A 22574-nucleotide genomic window follows, 5' to 3' on the forward strand; every position below is an offset into this window, starting at 1 on the left:
AAACTGGTTTCTTTCTCAAAACAGCAACAAGGCTAAATAACCTCAAAGGCACAGGTGATCCTGGCCATATATTTATATCTCATTACCCTTACACCTATCATGCAACTTTGTGCAAGTCACTTAACCTGTCTATGCTTTAGTTTCCATATCTATAAAATGGGTAAGATAGATCCTCAGTTGTGAGTGCTATAATAAACAGTACATTATTTATATTATGGACAATATTTCCTTTTTTAATCCATACTAAGCTTCCTAACCTCCCTCGATCCTGTTGGTATTAACCATACAAAGGATTTTACATTACAACTGTAATACTGTAAGATTATATGCTTCAAAAGGCCACCAACAATGACCAAGTTATAATTATGTCATGACAGTATAGAAGAAATCAGAAACAGAATAATTACAACTATAGTTAAAGGCAGGGTCTGGAGAACTGCAAGCAGAAAAATGCCTTCTAAAATAAAAGATGCTCGTTTATCTTAAGAGTTCATAGGACTGCATTTTAAAGAGGCCATGATTATAATGATATAGTCTCACAAAATATTTGATCATATTTATTTTCAACTATTAATTATAGAGAAACAATCACTGTCAGTCTTTAATATGTCAGTCAAGAGTGATTTAAAATGGTTAACTTCAGAAATTCAGGCCATCTGCCACCATCATGGGATGACTTTTTGTTTCAGTACCACACCTGAACAATAAAATCATCAAATCGATAGTGATATGCTCAAATATATAAAATAGATTGTTTTCAGACGAGTCAGACACTATGTTTTAAAGCAGACTATGATCCTGTTGTATATAAAGCTGCACTATGCAATTTATAATTGATCTCAGCATCAATTCTGGATGCTATAAAGATGAAATACAGCAAGGGTTTATGGGATGGAGTAGATGTTTAGCGCTCACTCCTGAACAAGTGAGCAAAGTTCAAGTAAAAGTGCTTTTCATAGGAGAATAGAAATTGCTGGACTGGGTCAGACTGCTGATCCATCTAGACGAGTTTATTCTGGATCTGACAGTGACTAGGTATTAGATGAAGCTGCAAGAAACTTGGCAGACAACAGTTATGGTTCAACATGTGTAAAAGGGCCAAAGCTCATTAGTAGTTGATCCTTAAACTACAACTGGATATAAAGCAAGAGGGATGAGGGGAGTAACACCTAATTCAGCCCTCTGATAAAACCAACTCAGGTTTGTGCCACGTGGACCTCTTATGCAAAGATCCATTGGCTGTACCATTTGTTACTTCTTCCACACTTCTATTTGGAGACCTTTTGAAATCAATTCTGCAGTGTTTAAGAGTACAGTATTCTTGCAAGTATTCATAATAGATTTGCCTCCCAACATAGTGCAAACTATTTGTTTCAGCTTCTATACTAGACGACTGGAGGATAGCTAATGCGACACCTGTTTTTTTAAAAAAAGGCTCTTGAGGCAATCCTGGCAATTTCAGGCTGGTAAGCCTAACTTCAATACCAGGCAAATTGGTTGAAACTATAGTAAAGAACAGAATGATCAGATACGTAGATGAACATGATTTGCTGGGGAAGAGTCAACATGGCTTTCGTCAAGGGAAATCATGCCTCACCAATCTACTAGAATTCTTTGAGGGGGGCAAACAGACATGAGGATACGGGTGATATAATGTACTTGGACTTTCAGAAAGCCTTTGACACGGTCCCTCACTGAATGCTCTGAAGCAAAGTAAGTGCTTGGAATAAGCGGGAAGGTCCTCTCATGGATCAGTAACTGGTTAGAAGACAGAAAACAAAGGGTAGGAATAAATGATCAATTTTCGGAATGGAGAGAGGTAAATAGTGGGATCCCCCAGGGATCTGTCCTGGGACCAATGATTTTCAAGATATTCATATATGAACCAGAAAAAGGGGTAAACAGTGAGGTGGCAAAATTTGCAGACAATACAAAATTACTCTAGATAGTTAAGTTGAAAACAGACTGTGAAGAGTTACAAAGGGATCTCACAAAACTAGGTGACTGGGCAACAAAATATCAGATAAATTCAAAATGTTGCTAAATGCAAAATAATGCAAACTGGAAAACAATCTGAACTACACATACAAAATCATGGGGTCTAAAAATTAGCTGTCACCACTCAACGATCTTGGACTCACTGTGGATAGCTCTCTGAAACATCCGCCCAATGTGCAGCGGCTGTCAATAAGCTAACAGAACATTAGAAACCATTAGGAAAGGAACAGATAAGACAGAAAATATAAATCCATGCTATGCCCATACTCTGAATACTATATGCAGTTCTGGTCATCCCACCTCAAAAAGATGACATTAGAATTGAAACAGGTACAGAGAAGGGCAACAAAAATGATTAAGGGCATGGAACAGCTTCAGTAGGAGAAAAGATAAAGACTGGGACTTTTCAACTTGGAAAAGAGATGACTAGAGGGGATATAATAAAGGTCTATAAAATTGTGACTAGTGTAGAGGAAGTGTTATTTACTCATTCACATAACACAAGAACTGGGGATCATCCAATGAAATTAATAGGCAGTAGGCTTGAAACAAACAAAAGGAAGTACTTCTTCACACAATGCACAGTCAACCTGTGAAACTCATTGCCAAGGGACGTTGTGAAGGCCAAAACTATAATGGAGTTCAGAAAAGAACTAAATAAGTTCATGGAGGATAGATCCAACAATGGCTATTAGCCAAGAGGTTCAGGGAGGCAACTCTATGCTCTGGGTGTCCCTAGCCTCTGACTGTCAGAAGCAGGGAGTGAATGACAGGGGATGGATCACTCAATGATTGCCCATTCTGTTCATTCCTTCTGAAACACGTGACATTGCCCACTGTCAGAAGACAGGATACTGGGGTAGATGGACCATTGGTCTGACCCAGTATGGCTGGTTTTTATGTTCTGCTTTGGTTTGGCATCTTGCATATCCATGAAGGGCTTTTATGTACTATTAGTGACTAAACTAGAAGGAGCATGCAAACTAGTTCTGAATTTCAGGACAGGGTACTAGACAACTGAATGGGAAAATATTTCCAATTAATACAGTCACTTACTTTGTTTTCTCCACTACACCCACTGTTGTCGTCATTATCAACATCTTCATCATCTTCTCCTTCCTCTTCCTCCTCTTCCTCGTCATCTTCATCATCTTCCTCTTCTGGAAGTGGGACTGTACCATCATAGCCATAAAGGCTAAGTAGTTCATTAATTGGCATTTCACCTTCCTGAATAACATCCACCAAGCAAAGTTTTGACTTCCACAAAGACATTTCACATTACACAGACCTTCTCCACATTTTTAAGATATGTATTTTACACATAACCTAGCATGGGTAAATATGTGAGGAATGCATGTGTTAAGACTATCTCAGCTAACATGAACATTTGGTCATTGGGAAAAAATTGGAAACCTTACAAATCTGTGGAAAATTACTTCTTGAATAACATATGGCAGGACTCGCAACTTCTAGCAGTGTAGGAATTTAAACCTGATTTTGCATACAGATTCTCAAATTATGCACAATACTGACTAGCAGGTCACTGTTCACACAGATACCCCTCAGCTCTTCATCACGTGCAAGAGGTAAATACTATTGAGCACATTGTTGCACTACTTTTTAAAAATCAAACTACTAAAAATCATCTACAAATGTGCAGTTAAAAGTAACCCTTAAAATATTTGTCCATTTTTAGGTCTTTATATTTAAAAGAGGTTCTACTCTGAAAGATGACTACATATGGCTCCCAATTTTTTTTTAAATCATCAGTTATGTTCAGTTTAATACAAAACATTAACTGTCAGCCCTGCAAATTCAGCACTGGATCTTTCATTCTGCTGAACCATTAGTAAGCAGTTCTGCTGGCCAAATTATACCCTCTAACACCTATGTAACCTCACTGCCTCAAATGGTGATGCACAAGTGCATCTGGTTGGCCCTGTTATTTGAAGTTAGTAACCCTTCTGTTGATAAACAAAGAAGCAAAAAACCCAGCTGACAATCCCTTCGCACTGCAGTACTCCCAAAAGCAAAAAAAAGTAAAAACATATTTTATCATGAAGCCAGTAGACAGGACACAAGCAGCAGATCAGTTGAGTAAGGTGGCAAAATTTTTACATATTCGTTCTTCTTCTTTTGAAGAACTCTGTATAGCTCGAAAGCTTGCCTCTCCCACCAACAGTAGTCCAGTGAAAGATATTACTCACCCACCTTGTCTCTCTTTATTTTGGTGGATTCTCTGAGCCTGCCTTACCCCATTACACTCCAAAAAGCTTTGGGTTCTAGCAACCATTTGTGACAAGGTGGGGGTCAGCTGGTATCAGATTATGATCTCTATGTTGTCCTATTTGTAGAAATATAAGCACTGTAACTGCACAAGTCTGAACTTTCCCCAGGGCAGTTATTGTATCCCAGAGCGTTACCCTGCCCAGGAAAGGTGTATGACACCTCCAAGAGACTATAACTGAGATACATCAAGACTGCAATCTAGGGTCATCACTTCATTTCTCAGCTACTGGCCCACCCCCATGAAACAATGTTTTTTTCTACATGGGGCCTACAAAGGTAGGGTGGGAGGGAGAACAGAAACATGACTGTTAGATCTGGATCTTCTTATTTTGAGCACATGGCACAGAGTCTGAGGCCCTATTTAAGACCACGGATGGTATCAGCTCCATAGGGGGCCAATCACCACCACATGTGAACTTCAAGAGGGACTGCCCAGCCTCAGATGCTGACAAACCATGGACTCATAAATAGGGGTGAGCTCAGACTAGGGGATGGCATGTCTCTGGACTTTGTTATTTTCAAAGATCTATAACGCTTGAATGCTTTAAAAGTAAAGTCACTTTGGTTAAGCAATTCCTTTGCTAAACTTGTGTTCCTTTCTTTCCTACTACACTGTCTCTGAAGGGATTAAACTAGTAAGCCTGGAGTGCCCGCTACCTAGGTGGAACTCATGGAGCATGTGACTTGGGAGGTCTGACACTGGTTTCAGGATATACAGGAGCTGGATGGTGGCATTCCACATCTCAAGGAAGAGTATCAGATGAGATCTGAGCCTAGAAAGAGTGTTCCAGAGCTAGAACCAGTGACTAAATTCTGCCCTGACCTAGTTGGCTTGGATCCAAGAAGGATCCATTCACAACAGGCTGATAACTGTACAATGGAGAACAGGGCCACTTTATAACATCCTTCCTCTACAGAGGGGTAGCACATGGCTCCCTCTAGATCTAAACAGCACCACTGCTCATTTTCTTGCTCAGCAGAAAGTCAAAACATGGAGACCCACCAGAGTTTCCAACTCCTGCCAAGGAACAAACTCTGGTCCTGACCTTTGATCGCTGCCATGGCATCACCAGGCAGTACACAACTATACCACCAAGCTGACCCTTTAAAAATGTTATATAAAAATATAAGGAAGGAAAGCAATTGTATTGAAAGCTCTCTCTACACACTTGAGGAATCCTATTTCCCAGAATTCACCCTTTCTAGACAAAGTGTCTCCAAATTTGTAATAAACTGATTTACTTAACTTCATTTTCATCTTTAATATCAAACCTGCAATTACAAATGTAAGTGACAATTCATTATTGTTACTGAAGATTAAACAGGCTAAATAGCTTTTTAAAGTTGAACTGGTAGTGATTTACTGTAGTTGAAGAAAATTGTACTTTAGATATAAATTTGAAGATAATTACATGTGCTGAAAGCCTTTCAACCCATGAAATCACAGACTGCATTTAAACTAGTTTAGAATTCATTATGAACATGCTTAAACCACAAAGTATTGTTCCTGACTGACTAACCAGTTGCAATGCAAGTAAAAATTCTGCCCAAGCTCATATCCCCTAAGAGATCACTTAAAGCAGTATTTAAATGCCAGCAAGAGCCCAAGATAAAAAAAAATAATTCTTAGAATGCAATTATTTTCAGTACACATTTTAAGATGTATGCATAGTCATCATTAATTGGTGTTCTAATCTCAGCTCTGCTGAGAACTCATTACGTGGCCTTGGGCAAATTACTTAATCCCTGTCTCAGTTTCCCCACCTACAGAATGGGGCAAATACTACTTACTTCATCACAGGAGTGGTATGAGGATGAATGTTTGTACAAAGAATTTAAAATGTCAAATTAAAAAAATTTATGGGATGAAGGAGTTTATTTATAGAAATTTGACACTAACATGTACTAATCAAACAAACAGGGAATAATCAATTTATGTAAAACAAACATTTAGCTAGAGCACACTTTGTTTACGATAAGTCTAAAATTTGACATCTACACCAATAGGTATAAACAAAAAAACTATACCTCAACAAGCATTACAGTCTATTATGTACATAGCTTCTTTGCTACAGATTTTGAGAACTGAAAAAGTACCACAACAGGTCACCATTCCTAGGATTTATTTGTTCGCCAATGTATTTGTGATCAAAATCCAACAAAATGTAACCATCTTGCATAAAATGGTATTTTTGTTTTATAACCCATAAGTGCCATTTACCCTTGTAAGATCCTCTATTTCAGAATTGAAGTTTGTTTCTCCTTCCATCATTTCCTCCTCTTCTAATGTCCGTTCATCATCAAAATCATGAACCAGCATATCAGCAGACGGGTCAAATTCATGGTCATCAGATGTTGCTGAACCTCCTAGTATAAAAAATTTGAAAAGAAGTTGATCAATCACATCATGGGTTTAAAGGAGTTAGCTTGGTATTAGGGCTGTCAAGCGATTAAAAAAAATTAATCGCGATTAATCGCACTGTTAAACAGTAATAGAATACCATTTATTTAAATATTTTTGGATTTTTCTACATTTTCAAATATATTGATTTCAATTACAACACAGAATACAAAGTGTACAGTGCTCACTTTATATTTATTTTTGATTATAAATATTTGCACTGCAAAAAATAAAATAGTATTTTTCAATTCAGCTAATACAAGTACTATAGTACAATCTCTATCATGAAAGTTGAACTTACAAATATAGAATTATGTACAAAAAAATAAAACCATGTAAAATTTTAGAGCCTACAAGTCTACTCAATCCTATTTCTTGTTCAGCCAAGCGCTCAAACAAGTTTGTTTACATTTGCAGGAGATAATGCTGCCTGCTTCTTGTTCAGAATGTCACCTGAAAGTGAGAACAGGCATTTGCATGGCGCAGTTGTAGCCGGCTTTGCAATATATTTACATGCCAGATGTGCTAAAGATTCATATGTCCCTTCATGCTTCAACCACCATTCCAGAGGACATGCGTCCATACTGATGACGGATTCTACTCAATTACAGTCCAAAGCAGTGCGGACCGATGCATGTTCATTTTCATCATCTGAGTCAAATGCCACCAGCAGAAGGTTGATTTTCTTTTTTGGTGGTTCGGGTTCTGTAGTTTCCGCATTGGAGTGTTGCTCTTTTAAGACTTCTGAAAGCATGCTACACACCTTGTCCCTCTCAGATTTTGGAAGGTACTTCAGATTCTTAAACCATGGGTCGAGTGCTGTAGCTATGTTTAGAAATCTCACATTGGTACCTTCTTTGCTTTTTATCAAATCTGTTGCGAAAGTGTTCTTAAAAGGAAGAACATATGCCGAGTCATCATCCGAGACTACTATAGCATGAAATATACGGCAGAATGTGGGTTAAATCAGAGCCTGAGCCATACAATTCTCCCCTCCAAGGAGTTCAGCACAAATTTAATTAACACATTATTTTTTTAAACAAGCATCATCAGCATACAAGCATGTCCTCTGGAATGGTGGTTGAAGTATGAAGGGACATATGAATGTTTAGCATATCTGGCACATAAATACCTTGCAATGCTAGCTACAAAAATCCCATGTGAACGTCTGTTCTCACTTTATGGTGACACTGTAATTGAGAAGTAGGCAGCAGTATCTCCCGTAAATGTAAACAAACTTGTTTGTCTTAGCAATTGGCTGAACAAGAAGTAGGACCAAGTGGACTTGTAGGCTCTAAAGTTTTACCATGTTTTGTTTTTGAGTTCAGTTATGTAACGAACAAAAAAATCTACATTTGTAAATTGCACTTTCACAATAAAGAGATTACATTACAGTACTTGTATGAGGTGAACTGAAAAATACTATTTATTTTATCATTTTTACAGTGCAAATATTTGTAATAAAAAATAATATAAAGTGAGCACTGTACACTTTGAACTCTGTGGTGTAACTGAACTCAATATATTTGGAAATGTAGAAAAAAATCCAAAAATATTTATTAAATTTAAATTGGTATTCTATTATTTAACAGTGCAATCAAAACTGCAATTAATCGCAATTAATTTTTTGAGTTAATCAAGTGAGTTAGCTGCGATTAATCAACAGCCCTACTTGGTATTAATAAAAATGTCACCAATACCCAAACCAAAAACTAAAATAAAATCTAGACACGAAAGATGTTTGCAAAGTCTAAAGTTCTGAAGAATTCAACTATCCTATTTATTCAAAGCAGAGGTTCATATTCTGTTTAGATGGTCAAAAGCTATAGAAAGAATCAGAGGTGAGGGTTTGACTATTCAGTTTTCACAGTTGCATGACATCAGCTGTTGCTCCATGCAGCCCTCAGCTTAATCTCTATACAACTGATCATTTAGGGATTGGAGTATTCAAAGGCTGAATCATAGAACATCTGGGTTGGAAGGGACCTCAAGAGGTCATCTAGTCCAACCCCCTGCTCAAAGCAGGACTAATCCCCAATTTTTACCCCAGATCCCTAAATGGCCCCCTCAAGGATTGAACTGACAACCCTGGGTTTAGCAGGCCAAAGCTCAAACCACTGAGCTATCCCTCCCCCCCCGCAACAGCCTTATTCAACAGCCTGCACCAGAGTTCTACATTGGGTAAATTACTAGAAATATTGACCAGGATGTATATGAAGGGAATTTTTTTGGCTTCTTGGAAGGTACCATTCTTAAAACTGAAAGGACATGAATGGAATACTGTTATTCATAATTACAGATTAGAAGGAAGTTTTAAGACTTTGCATATTAGGTCAAGACCTTAACATTCAGGCAATTTTCTACCTATTTTTTGTTTTTTCCCCCTTTTGCATGATTCTTTGTTAAAAAAAAAAAGTCTAGATATAGTAACAACTAGCAGTAACAAGTAAAAAAATAAATGAAAGGCTGACTGCTAACAGACTGAGCACAATGCTGAAACCAACAAACTATTGATTTATAATCCCAGCACTTTTAACTACTTGCCTTGGGCAAGTAACTTCATCTGTGTTTCAGTTTCCAAATCTGTAAAAAGTGATAATACGTAGCTCACAATGGTGTTATCAGGATTACTGTTTATAAATCCATTTTAAAATATAAAGTGCATCAAGTATCATCATTAAATGAGTTTTAACAAGATTTAAATTTTCAAATATGCTGTAGTCCAGGGATATTAACAGTGAAATTTAGCATCTAGTTTGCAATGGATGTTGGATCATATTAAAGAAGTTCTGTATTAAAATCACAAATGAGTTTGATTCCCCATAGTTTAAATTCCAGGGTATTACTAATTAAGACGTCTCTTGGTTTTTGGGACTGTTTCTCTCCCTCTATGTGTGAAACTTGCAAGCTGCTAATTGTGTTAGTACATTCTAAGACAGAGTCTGTTCTCAAAGCAATTCACAGAGAGAGAGAGACCCAAAGCAATACTCTAACAACAGAAACAGCACCCAGAGACTCCCCGCCCTTTTGTTGTATTAACAATTGTGATTAAAATAGAGATAGAGGATGTATGTGGATGGATGCTTGGTGTGGATAATAACTGAATGATCAGGGAGGTGCCAGCCTAAGAATCCAGTGTCCATCGGCTGAAGAAGGCGTCAAGTGGAAATAACCAGAGGACCCCCGGAGGGCAGACTGGAATCCACCCAACAGCCTCAAGAATGGGAGAACCAAAGAACAAGATAACATCTTGCAGCTGTCAGGAATGTGCTATCTGCTGATTGATTCAGCAGCAGCATGATGAAGCAATTCCCATAGACTGGCATAGGAAGAAATTCCTATAAAAATAGACTCTAAAAAGTGAGAACTTTGGGGTCTGATTCTGCAAAGCAACTTCCAGGAGCATCAGATGAGCATCTGACAAGGCCCCGCTCCCTCCTCATGTCCAGGCCACCTGGCCAGTGGCTTGGCATGAGCAACTCTAAGGCTGGTAACTATGATAACAACCTTGCAGAACCTCTGTGTGTGTGTGTGTGTGTGTGAATAAATATGAGATTGAATGGAATGTTATAGCTATAACTAACTGCTTACTATGATAACAACCTTGCAGAACCTCTGTGTGTGTGTGTGTGTGTGTGTGTGTGTGTGTGTGTGTGTGTGTGTGTGCGCGCGCGAGTGAATGAATGTGTGAATAAAGATGAGACTGAATGGAATGTTACAGCTGTAACTAACTGCTTACTATGATTCTTTCTGTATTCACAATAAATGTGGTATTTTGCCTTTTTCCCTTTAATAAGATCCTGCTGGTTTTTAATTTATTGGTACAACATGGGAAGCTTAGTAAATGTCTTCAGGTTATGAAATTACTGCAGGTGACAATTTCCATCACAAAAAGATGAGCTCTCCAAGAAAAAAAAACTGTTCAAAACATGAATTTACATGTTAAAGGAATGAAAATATCACTTATAAAAAGTTGGAAATGTTTATTAAAATAATACCTGATGCTTCCAGGTAGTCATGCATGCTGCTGTAAAATTACATAATCTACTGAATTATTTTGTTTGGTATTTTCACTACACAAAAGAACACTACTGAAAATGATGCTCTGTAAAATCTTAAAAATTAAGGATTTGATTGCTTTTGTTGATGCAGTAGCTTCCAATGCCAAAACCTGATCTTTTGTAGGACTTGCACCAGAGTCAAGTCTCGCTTTCATCTGAAATGATCTCACCATAATGTGAAGAAAACATCTATTTGCTGAACAGATGATTTTATAACCCAAAGCAACATATTAATTACCTGAAGTAGCAAAAATATCCACTGACACTAATTCTAAAAGAAACTCCAGTTTCTCACAGAACTCCAGTATATGCAGGTGTGATTTTTTGCTGAAACAGCTATACCAGTACAGCCCCTAGCATGGATATAGTTATAGAAGTATAAAAGGCCTTATACTGATATAATTGTATCTACATTAAGGATTTGTACTGCTTTTATTGCTAAAGCATAGTTAAGTGGTATAACTGTTCAAGACAAGGTAGTCCAACAAAAAGTGAAGCTGCTCATGTTGGAAGGCTTGCATTTCAATCACTAGGATGTTAATCTTGACAAGGTCAATCATCTTCGACAAAGCGTTATATAATTAACACTGGTTACTGTAGTAGCAAGGTGTGAAAAACCAAAAACTCAGTATTTATTACTGTACTGCACACTAAAAAGCTCAGCATAAATGAGTTAATCATATCAGAACATCAGACACCAACCAGTTTTTAAAAAGAGACGTAATGGAAATTCCTGTTTTTCAGTAACCCATATAAGCAAATATGTTCCTATTGATTACAGTCCATAGAGTGCAGGATCAGTGAAAAAAACTATTGTTTTTCCTGTTAATGTGAGTGAATTTCATGCATGGGAAAACATGGGACAAATATAACTGTCACTAGTCAAGTACTAGACATAGTACAAGTAGCTGCTATGCAAACTACAATGCTCTGTAAATTGACCTTAATCTTGACCCACATAAATTTCTGCACTTTCAGTACTGGTCATCTACCAAGCAAAGGCTGCCAATTATGTCAAATTGTGTAGTGGTTTTGTGCTGTATGCAAATGAAAAATACAGTTAGTATACATATTCCTGTGTGTGTCTCTTTTAAAGGAAAAATATAAAAGATATTCAAATAACTAGAACTAATTACAATCACTACAAATAATTAAAGTATGCCAAAATGTAACAATGATTAAAAATCAAACTGGAAGCTGTCATCTTCACAGTCTAATGGTTTAGGTAAAACAACATAAGATGCATAGGAAAGACACTTTCAAAGGTGTATGTTATTTTTAAGATTTAAAAATGATTTAACTATTCAATTAACAAACCTAATTAGAACCATACAACAGTGATAAACCTGTAGTAACTGGGAATATGCAATGCCTTTAATTTCAACTTTGAACTGTTAATTCCAATAGCAATAATATTAAAAAAATAGAAGGTAATGACTGGCATTTTACTGAAGTGTTCCCCTCCCTCTCAAACATAATATATTAAATTTTTTACCTGGGCTTGAAGACTGAAGAGAAGGCTAAAAAGAAAAAAAAAATTAGTTTTTCCATATTAAGTCTGTACAAACAAACATAGAAGGTGAATTCAATAGCTGATCTGATACAAAAGATTATAAATAAGCAGTGCATTGACAGTCACTTTCTCACCAATATATCAGAAATATCTTGGCCATTCTAAGTAGGTTTAAAATGACAAACAAGATTCATTTCCTTCTTTATACTTTCAGCCTTGTTATATTTAACCAAATGATAATGGGAAGAATTCCCCATTTTGTGAAGCAACCATTGAGTTCCTTAGAGTATAAAATACAGCCATTCTGAAACCAAGGTAAATAGCCCTCATCTGCCCAATCATAAGTAATACATCACAAAAAAGCCCAATTTATATTTAGATAAAATACTAAAAACTTTTTTTCTTTTTTGAAAAAAAAAAAAAAATCAGAAACTGCAATAGGAAGTCCCCGTAAAGCTTAGGAAGGAAACAAACTATTAGATATCAATCTGTGACCCAAAACTGGGAGAACTTTGAAAGTTTTCTTGAAAGCCATCTGTCCTGCGCAAGCACTAGTGTAATGCTAGTTTGTCAGAAAAACAGGATTCACTATATTAACATATATACCAAAAAAGATAGTGAACGTAGAAATATTTATTTCAGTGGAGCTATTACAGTCTATTTTAGTCACCTAAGAACAGTCATCCTGGGTCAAACTAATGGTCCATCTAGCCCAGTATCCGGTCTTCTGACAGAGGCCTGTGCCAGATGTTTGAGAGAGAATGAATAAAACATGGCAATTATAGAGTGATCCAACCCCATTGTCCAGTTCCAGCTTCTCGCAGTCAGAGGTTTAAGGACATCCAGAGCATGGGGTTGCATCCCTGATCCTTTTGTTTAGTAGCCATTGATCGACCTATCCTCCATTAACTTATCTAGTTCTTTTTTGAACCCAGTTATACTTGTGGCCTTCATAACATCCCCTATCAACAAGTTACACAGGTTGTGCATTGTGTGAATACTTTGTTTGTTTTAAACCTGCTGCCCATTAATTTCATTGGGTAACCCCCCTCGTTCTTCTGGTGTATGAAGGGGCAAATAACACTTCCCTATTCACTTTCTTCACAATATTCATGATTTTATAAACTTCTGCCATATCCCCACCCTTAGTTGTCGCTTTTCTATGTTGACCAGTCCCACTCATTTTAATCTCTTCTCATATGGAAGCAGTTCCACGTGCTAATTATTTTTGCTCTCTCTTTGTATTTTTTCCAGTTCTAATATGTTTTTTTCAGATGAGATGATCAGAACTGTATACAGTATTCACGGTATGGACATACCATGGATTTATATCGTGGCACTACAAGAGTTTCTGTCTTATTATCTATCCCTTTCCTAATGATTCCTAACACTGCTAGATTTCTTGATTGCTGCTGCACATCGAGCAGATGTTTTCAGAGAACTAGCCACGATGACTCAAAGATGTCTTTCTTGAATGGTAACAGCTAATTTAGACCCCATCATTTTGTATGTATAATTGGGATTGTTTTCCAATGTGCATTACTTTGCACTCATCAACACTCAATTTCATCTGATATTTTGTTGCCCAGTCACCAGTTTGTGAGATCCCCTTTGTAACTTTTTGCAGTCTGCTTTGGATTTAGCTTGAGTAATACAGTAACTCCTCGCTTAACATTTTAGTTATGTTCCTGAAAAATGCTACTTTAAGCAAAATGAAGTTAAGCAAATCCCATTTCCCTATAAGAATTAATGTAAATGGGGGGGCTAGGTTCCAGGGAAATTTTTTCCCCCAGAAAAAAGACATGTATAGACACACACACATACACAGAGTAGAAGTTTTAAACAATTTAATATTGTACACAGAAATGATGATTGTGATTGGTTGAGGTGGTGGAGTCAGAGGGTGGGATATTTCCCAGGGAATGCCTTGCCACTAAATGGTGAACTAACACTCAACTGAGCCCTCAAGGGTTAACATGTTGTTGTTAATGTAGCCTCACACCCTACAAGGCAACACGAATGCAGGGAGAAGACATAATAGACGCATGGCAGTGGCTGCAAACATTCCCTGCGGAAACTGAACATGATGATGAACCCACGCTACCCCACTGGAACACACCGCTCCCTCCACTTTCCAAAGTGCCGGGTGGTGCTTGAGTGTGAGAGAGAGGCACAGACAGGCGCATTGCCCCTTCAAGTATGCTGACCCCACTCTAAGTACGCTGCCTTTTAAAGTATATCAGCAAGTTGAGACAGCAGCTGCTGCCAGCAAGCTCCCTCCATCCTGAGCCCTGTTGTGTTGTGTCCATCCCCCCCCCACACTCTGTGGAGATGGGGTACAGGAGCAGGGGGAGGGGGAACACCCTGACAACAGCACCCCTCTTTCCCCCCCCACCCGCTGCACAGTAAGCACGAGGCTCCCAGGAGCCTCTTCAAGGCAGAGGGCAGGAGCAGCATCCGGGGGGGCGGGGAAGACACCTGAACTGCCCGGCACTTGATAGCCTGCTGGGTGGCTGCCACACAGGGAATTTAGGGTAGCTGATAGGGGGCTGCCAGCCCACCCTGGTTCCAAGCCCCCACCAACTAGCTCCAACGGGCTGCTCTTCCTGCAAGCAGTGGACAAAACAGGTGGCTGCCAAACAACGTTATAAGAGAGCATTGCACAACTTTAAATGAGCATGTCTTCTAATAGATCAGCGACATAACAAAACAACTTTAACCGGGACAACAATAAGTGCAGATTTACTGTACTGTATTGGCTGCAAACTTTGCAATGATTACCCCCTTTTCTAGATCATTTATAAATATGTTGAATAGTACTGGTCCCACTACGGATACTTGGGAGACCCCCACTATTTGTCATTTTCTATTCTGAAAATTGAACCTAGAATCACAGAATATCAGGGTTGGAAGGGACCTCAGGAGGTCATCTAATCCAACCCCCAATTTTTGCCCCATGTCCCTAAATGGCCCCCTCAAGGATTGAACTCACAACCCTGGGTTTAGCAGGCCAATGCTCAAACCACTGAGCTATCCCTCCCCCCATTTATTCCTACCCTTTATTCCTACCTTTTAACTAGTTATTGATCCATGAGAGGACCCTATCCTCTTATTTCATGTATGCTTACTTTGCTTAAGAGCATTTGATGAGGGACCTTGTGAAAGACTTTCTGAAAGTTCAAGTACACTATAACAACTGGATCACCCTTATCCACATGCTTGTTGACTCCCCTCAAAGAATTCTACTAGATTGGTGAGGCATGATTTCCCTTTTAAAAAGCCCTTTTGACTCTTCCCCAACATGTTGTGTTCATCTATGTTGGTGACAGTGTTGTTCTTTATTACAGTTTCAACCATTTTGCCTGGTGCTTAAGTTAGGCTTACTCGCTTGTAATAGCCAGGATTGCCTCTGGGGCCTTTTTTAAAAGTTGGTATTACATTAGGTACTCTACAGTCACCTGGTACAGAGTCTAATTTAAGTGACAGGTTACCTATCACAGTTAGTAGTTCTGCAATTTCATATCTGAGTTCCTTCAGAACACCATCTGGTCCAGATGACTTATTACTGTTTAATTTATCAATCTTTGCGAAAACCTCCTTTACTAACACCTCAATCTGAGACAGTTCCTCAGATCAGTCACCTAAAAGAGAAAGGATCTGAGGGTGATTCCCACATCTGAGCCAATGCAGTGAAGACCACTGCACAGAATTCATTTAGCTTCTCTGCAACAGCCGTGTCTCTGAGTGCTTTTTAGCACCTCAATTGTCCAGTAATCCCACTGACTGTTTGGCAGGCTTCCTGCTTCTGCTGTACTTAATTTTTTGCTGTTAGTTTACTCTTCACTTTTTTTGGGCCTGCCTAATTATATCTTTATACTTGAAATGTTTCACATATAGATGACAATTAAATTAGTAATCTACTAATATCCAAATTAAGCAATAGATTGCCACTGATTATCCATAGTGCACTGTTGGGGAAGGCAGTTTTAAAAGATGCCTGTGTCACATAGAACAGAGCAGAATCTCACTAATTTTCAGTTAGATAATTTAACTGGCTGGAACAGTGTTCTCCCATCACTTTTCAGCAAGAATTTAACACAGTACTGAAAGAGGTTTCCTGTTGACAACATTACTTTTACAAAATTCAATGCACAATATTGCTTTTTATGTTTACCTACTTTAAATTTGCAAAACTGAGCAATACACAATTGGTCCATCAATTATTGTTAATTAATGAGTCCCTTGTGTACCTGCTGCAGTATTCCGACATAGTAAGAAATTCAAACTGCTAATTTTAGCTTGGTCAACGATGCTTGAAGAAATGAGTAAACAGAATTACATTTTAGTCCATGCAAATGAGAGGAACATGAGAGGAGGGGAAAAACTACTAAGAAAATTCCAAATAAAAGCCTCATTTTCAAGGATAAATTTCATAGAAGAACTACCAAAGAGAGCCTGTGGTATAAATCTGAAATGGGCATATGTAGTGGGAACTCTGGCTAATGCAGGTAGCAGCAAAGTGTAATTTATAATAAACAGCTCAGCTTAATTGAGGTTACCTAGGGTGTTCTCAGAAGCAAAGAAACTAGCCAGTTTCTTAAATTCTGTGGTGTTGCTTAAAAGCATTGTGAACGGCAACAGAAGAATGTTTCACTGCTTGAAGGTAAAAGAGGGGATAAATAAAGAAAAGTCCAGCAACCAATAATCAACTTCAAAAATCGTCTCTGCAGATCTACACTATACCATGCCATGCCTCACAAGCCATGGAACCAAAGCAATAAGCCATGAGAGAACATGCACTGACTACAGATCAAACACTCCAAACTATGAAGTTACACAATATCTACTCATCTTTAGCTCCTTTCCATTTCAGCAAAATATCTGTGTGTGCTAAAGACAAAAAATAAGGGCATTTCTGACAAGGGATGCTTAGTCTGCGCATTTAATACAAGGTTTAGGTCCCAAAAAGGATTTCTCTTTATTGGCAAAGGGTTGAGAAGCAAGGCAGCTTTGAGAAATATTATGCCTGAGTGAGATGAAACTCTACAGCAGCATGGTAGAGATAGCAAGCAGAAAACAGCTGTTGCTTGGATTTTTAGAGTCTGAACTTTTAGGTCCAAATTAAGATCTTGCTGTAAGAAACCCAAAAACGTTATTTTGCCCTTGCCTTGACTAGATTCATGACTTTGCATTGTGCCAAATGGGTAGACTAAGCCCTTAAAAGTGCCCTGTTTGTGGAATGCTCACTCACAGGGTGGATAAAAATCAATGTTAAAAAACCCACACTCCAAAAATGGATTTTAAATAGGATTTTTTATTTAAATTACAAGTTTCTCTTTTAAAAAATGAACCTGTTTAAAATGAAATCTGAATTTAATACAAAATATATTAAGGCCTAAATGTATAATCTCTTTAACAATAAAAAAAATACGCTGAATCCATGAGAGTCTCTATAAAGAACCGAGTTTAAGGCTGCTTTTCTATATAAAGAACGAATCAGGGGAAAAACATCTAACTTTTGAGATCAAGCTTTATAAATATGGCACAATAGGTAGTGCGTTGTATTAAGCGCTTGATCTTGTGGGAGACCTAGGACCATGCTACTGGGAACAAGAGACTGGCAAAGTCATCGCAGGCGTTGGAACCTGGTTTCTGACTCCAGAAAACACCATATATCATCTCATCAGATTCATCCACTGAGCACACCTGGGTGGTCTCATACTCCTATTTTATAGCTTCACTTTACCTGAGCTCTGATTGGCTCAGTTCTCCAATTATGAATATTTGTGATTCCACTAACCATTGAAACTTACTCTCCAGCTCATGGGAAAAAGAGCAGCGATCTGCCCAGTAACTACCAGCCCTTGCTTCTGGATGATTCCGGGTACTTCACACAAATGGCCTTGCTCTGTCTCCCTGCATGTGCACATGGACAGAGATACAAACAGAAATTAATTTCTCAACTGCCTCCCTCTCTGTCTCTAAGCAAAAGATACTGCAGTGCAAAAGGCATGCAGGTTACATGAGGAGAAGTCTTGGATTGTTATTTTGTTTTTCTGGGGCTGGGAATGGGGCGGGGGAGTTACATAATAAGGGAGAAGCAGCAAAGTGTGGAACTAGAAAGGAGCAACATAATGTCAAAATAGGACCCTGTGGGAAGAAGGGACAACATTCTTGAGAGTGAAGCTTCTACAGTGTTGATTTCAACACCTGAGTGTAAAAACAACCCTACCTAGGAATATTTTCAAGAAATTCCTGTACCTCTGTGTAAAGTAAGGAACATGCACCAAGCATAAACAGTGCAACAAACCGATGGAAGGCCTTGTTGTCAGAATGAAACAACATTATGAAAAATACTCATCAGAAGGCAATGACTGAAGATGACGTGCAAATGTCTGAACAATCTGGACCAACTGATTAGTAAATTTCTATTTGCCCCATTTTTATGGGCTGCTGTTCGTGTCTTACTATGCTAGTCTTGATGGATGGAGCAATATACACAATAATGCAGTAACATGTGCTTGTGTGACAACAGATGAAGGGGTTGTCTGTCTCACAGAAACAAACAATGCATCGGCAAATGACCATACAGCAGAATACTTAAAGTAGCAGCAGTAAAAGCTATAAAACTGTGAACAAAAATTCAAGTGTCAAGTGTGCAGCTCTGTCACAGTCAATGCTGCAAATATAGTAAAGATGAGCAGAAATGTAGGCTTTAATGATGGGAACCTGAAATTTGACAAACAGGTGCAGTGCTCATTTGAGGCATCTTTTAGCCAAAGACTAAAATACAACTCCAGGAATGCAGGAAAAATGTTGCTGAAATTACAAAATACTTCCCTAACAAGTTATTTGTTTCAGCTTCACTGAAGAGAGCAGGAGAAGCCAAACTTGGGGCATCAGAAGAGCTGAGGGAGGGGGAAGTGATTGCTGGGAAGGAGCCTGAGTGTCAAATCGAAAGGGCTGTTGGGTGGGAGAAGTATGGAACAGGTGTTTTTTGGGCAGGGAGAGATTGTTAGGGAGTCTTCACCATACAGATGCTGGCTGACCCCTAGTTTCTCTCATTCAGTCAGGCACATTGCCTGTCCTCTTGTGTCCTTGCACCCCCAATCAGCCACCCCTCCTCCCCATGTGTCCCTGCACCCCATCCCCAGGCTGATATAGGACCTCATACTGAAAAATCTTTACTGAACCCCCTATTCTGGCCTTCAAACAATCCCCCAACCTCATCAGAAGCAAGCTCCCCACAGAACAAGTCACACCTTTCCTCCTAATGACTGGAGGGGTGTTAACACATTTCAAGGGACCATTCAAGGTGAAGTGGCCTCTTAACTACCTATGCTAAACAATCTGTTCTATATAGTATTTAGCTGGATCACTAACGACTTGTCTACACTGGCAATTAACAGTGCTGCAACCTTCTCGCTCAGGGGTGTGAAAAAATACCCCTGAGCACAGCAAGCTGCAGAGCTGTAGTGCGTCAGCGTAAACTGTGCCCCCCCAGCGCTCGGAGCTGCACCCCTCGTTGAGGTGGGTTTTTTTTCTTGTGCTGTGCCACGACCACACAAGAGGTATGTTAAAGCGCCGCCGTAGCAGTGCTTTAGTGATGCCAGTGTAGACTAGCCCTAAGGTTATGTCTACATTAGAAACTTCAAAGTGTTGCCGCGGGAGCGCTCCCATGACAGCGCTTTGAAGTGTGAGTGTGGTCACGCGTGAGCGCTGGGAGACAGTCTCCCAGCACTCCTGGTAATCCACCTCCACGAGAGAAATAGCTCGGAGCGTGGCTCCCAGCGCTTGGAGCCTGTCCACATTAGCACTTTAAAGTGCTCAACCTTGCTGCGCTCAGGGAAGTGATTTTTAACACCCCCGAGACAGCAAGTTAGAGCGCTATAAAATGTAAGTGTAGACAAGCCCTAAGTTTTCCAGATCTGAAGAAGAGCTCTATGGTAAGCTCAAAAACTTGTCTCTCTCACCAACAGACGTTGGTCCAATAAAAGGTATTGCCTCACCCACCTTGTCTCTCTCATATCCTGGGATCAACACAGCTACAACAACACTGCATACGATAATGAAGTTACTGACATTTTGCAAGAAAAAAATAAAACAGTACACTTTCCTTTACCATTTCATTCTTCGTCATGGAATAAAAATCACTGTTTTATGGATTTATTCCAGGTGTGTAAATACCCAACCATATGAACATCAAAGAGTTTGCACATCAAAGTTTTGAATGTATAGCTAGATCATATACTATAATTGTTTCTATTACAATTTAACTCATATAAAGCACATGGCTCACCACCTTGGACAAATTCCATTTGTAAAACAAACAGCATTTATGCTCATGCAGCTTTTCATCCATTTATTTAGTTACTTCACCCATGACTAAATTGCAGACACCTCAGAGATGGAATGCAGGAGCCATTTAACAGACTACAGCAGTACTACATAACTACTTAGTGCAGGAAGTTAAACACAACTTAATTGACAGGTTTCAGAGTAGCAGCCGTGTTAGTCTGTATTCGCAAAAAGAAAAGGAGTACTTGTGGCACCTTAGAGACTAACCAATTTATCTGAGCATAAGCTTTCATGAGCTACAGCTCACTTCATCGGATGCATAAAAGTGGAAAATGCAGTGAGGATAGATAAGCTATTACCAGCAGGAGAGTAGGGTGGGGGGGAGAGAAAACCTGGATTTGTGCTGGAAATGGCCCACCTTGATTATCATACACATTGTAAGGAGAGTGATCACTTTAGATAAGCTATTACCAGCAGGAGAGTGGGGTGGGGGGAGAGAAAACCTTTTGAAGTGATAAACACCCAATTTTTCATTATGTGTGTATAAAAACATCCTCACTGCATTTTCCACTTTTATGCATCCGATGAAGTGAGCTGTAGCTCACGAAAGCTCATGCTCAAATAAACTGGTTAGTCTCTAAGGTGCCACAAGTACTCCTTTTCTTTTTACAACTTAATTGGTGACTTGGAGGAAACAACCAGCTGAAAGGGTAGACAATACCCTTTGCTCAACATGGTGTGACTTCCTTTTGTTACTTAGATATACAAACTGGAGTCTTGTTAGAACCCTTGTGCATTTCTGTATATTCAGGTAATGGCAGTGTTCAAGAACATTTATCCCCACTTGTGTTTAGCAAGAAGGGGGAACATTTGCTGGATTTGTACTTCCAGGCTAGTGTAAGATTACTACTTGGGTCTACATCTGAACTCCACTTGGAAATTTCAACTAAGTCAAAAAATGGATGCCCACTGAAGAATTTTACACACACTACTCTGACGCTTGAGACTGATTTGGCTTCTTTGTCACCTCCAGATGAAATTTAAGGTGTCTGTCTCAGTTTACGAAGGCTTGTTATTTGGTTACCAGATATTTAAGAGACCACTTCTCCCTCTGTGATTCTCCCAGAAAGCTGAGGTCAGTTGGGATACTTGAGCTTGTATGTCAGGGGCTGGATGCAGTGCATTCTCAGAAGAGGACCCTTGATTACATAATTTCCTTTCATCAGTTACAGCCCAACTTTTACGACTTTCAAAGACTATCCATTTACTTAGACTTTTTCTGAGGAAAGGGTTAGGTAAGATTTTGTTCAGTTTATCAGTTATCAAATTTTAAAATGCTGTGTTATATTTATTGTAAGTTTTCCCAAGATAAGTTAATGGGCACAAATTCATACTGAACAAGCCAATCTGGGGTTGCAACTACTTAGGAATTTAGATAGGCAGAAACTAATTATCAACACTTGGTCAAGACACCTCACTTTTGCAAAAGCGTGATGAAGAATTTGATGATCACAGTTTGTCCGAACCTCTGCTTTATGTTTCATCTGAAGCACAAGCCTTCAACAGCACAATATCCCAGAAAACCATGCTGAGTAATTAATTTTGTTTTTAGTTGACTGACTTGGCTGAAGTTTCCTGTAGCAACCTGTGATTCCTTGGAAGTCTCCCACCTTCCTACTGTTCAGGCCCATCCCTCCTCAACTTGTGAAATCCAAAGAGCTCATAACCAGAGGTGATATGATTGTAAAAAAACAAGTGACAATACTACTATCTTTCATATAGCATATTGCGTTACTGTTAATTAGAACCCTCTCCCTCTCCCCCCCCCCATGGAAGACAAAGTGCTTCACAGAATTACATTATACAGAATTAGGTGGCATAATCAGGGGGAAATGCATGTATTCAACTGAGACTTAAAACAGATGGGAAACACATATAGGAAGGCAGTTCCAGATGCCAAGTGCTGCAAAGGTGAAGGTTCTCATAGCACCATTAATGACAAAGATTGGGGGGG

General features: G+C 38.9%; 1 protein-coding gene across 4 annotated transcripts in view; it reads right to left on the minus strand.

The window, feature by feature from the left end:
* The window catches only part of MIER1 (MIER1 transcriptional regulator), a 52342-nt gene that overhangs the window by 24974 nt on the left and 4794 nt on the right, over positions 1-22574 (minus strand). The window contains exons 2-5 of one of the 4 annotated variants that reach the window (XM_074961570.1): positions 12245-12269; positions 9233-9271; positions 6509-6654; positions 3055-3225 (exon numbers count right to left, since the gene is read on the minus strand). In XM_074961570.1, the coding sequence (XP_074817671.1) occupies positions 3055-3225; positions 6509-6654; positions 9233-9271; positions 12245-12269 (381 nt within the window). Of the gene's footprint in view, positions 1-3054; positions 3226-6508; positions 6655-9232; positions 9272-12244; positions 12270-18075; positions 18127-22574 lie in introns of those variants that run through there. The other 3 variants (XM_074961571.1, XM_074961573.1, XM_074961574.1) reach the window with 3 other exon arrangements.

Source organism: Natator depressus, chromosome 8 (genome assembly GCF_965152275.1).
Source record: "Natator depressus isolate rNatDep1 chromosome 8, rNatDep2.hap1, whole genome shotgun sequence".
In the NCBI taxonomy this organism is placed as follows: domain Eukaryota; kingdom Metazoa; phylum Chordata; order Testudines; family Cheloniidae; genus Natator; species Natator depressus.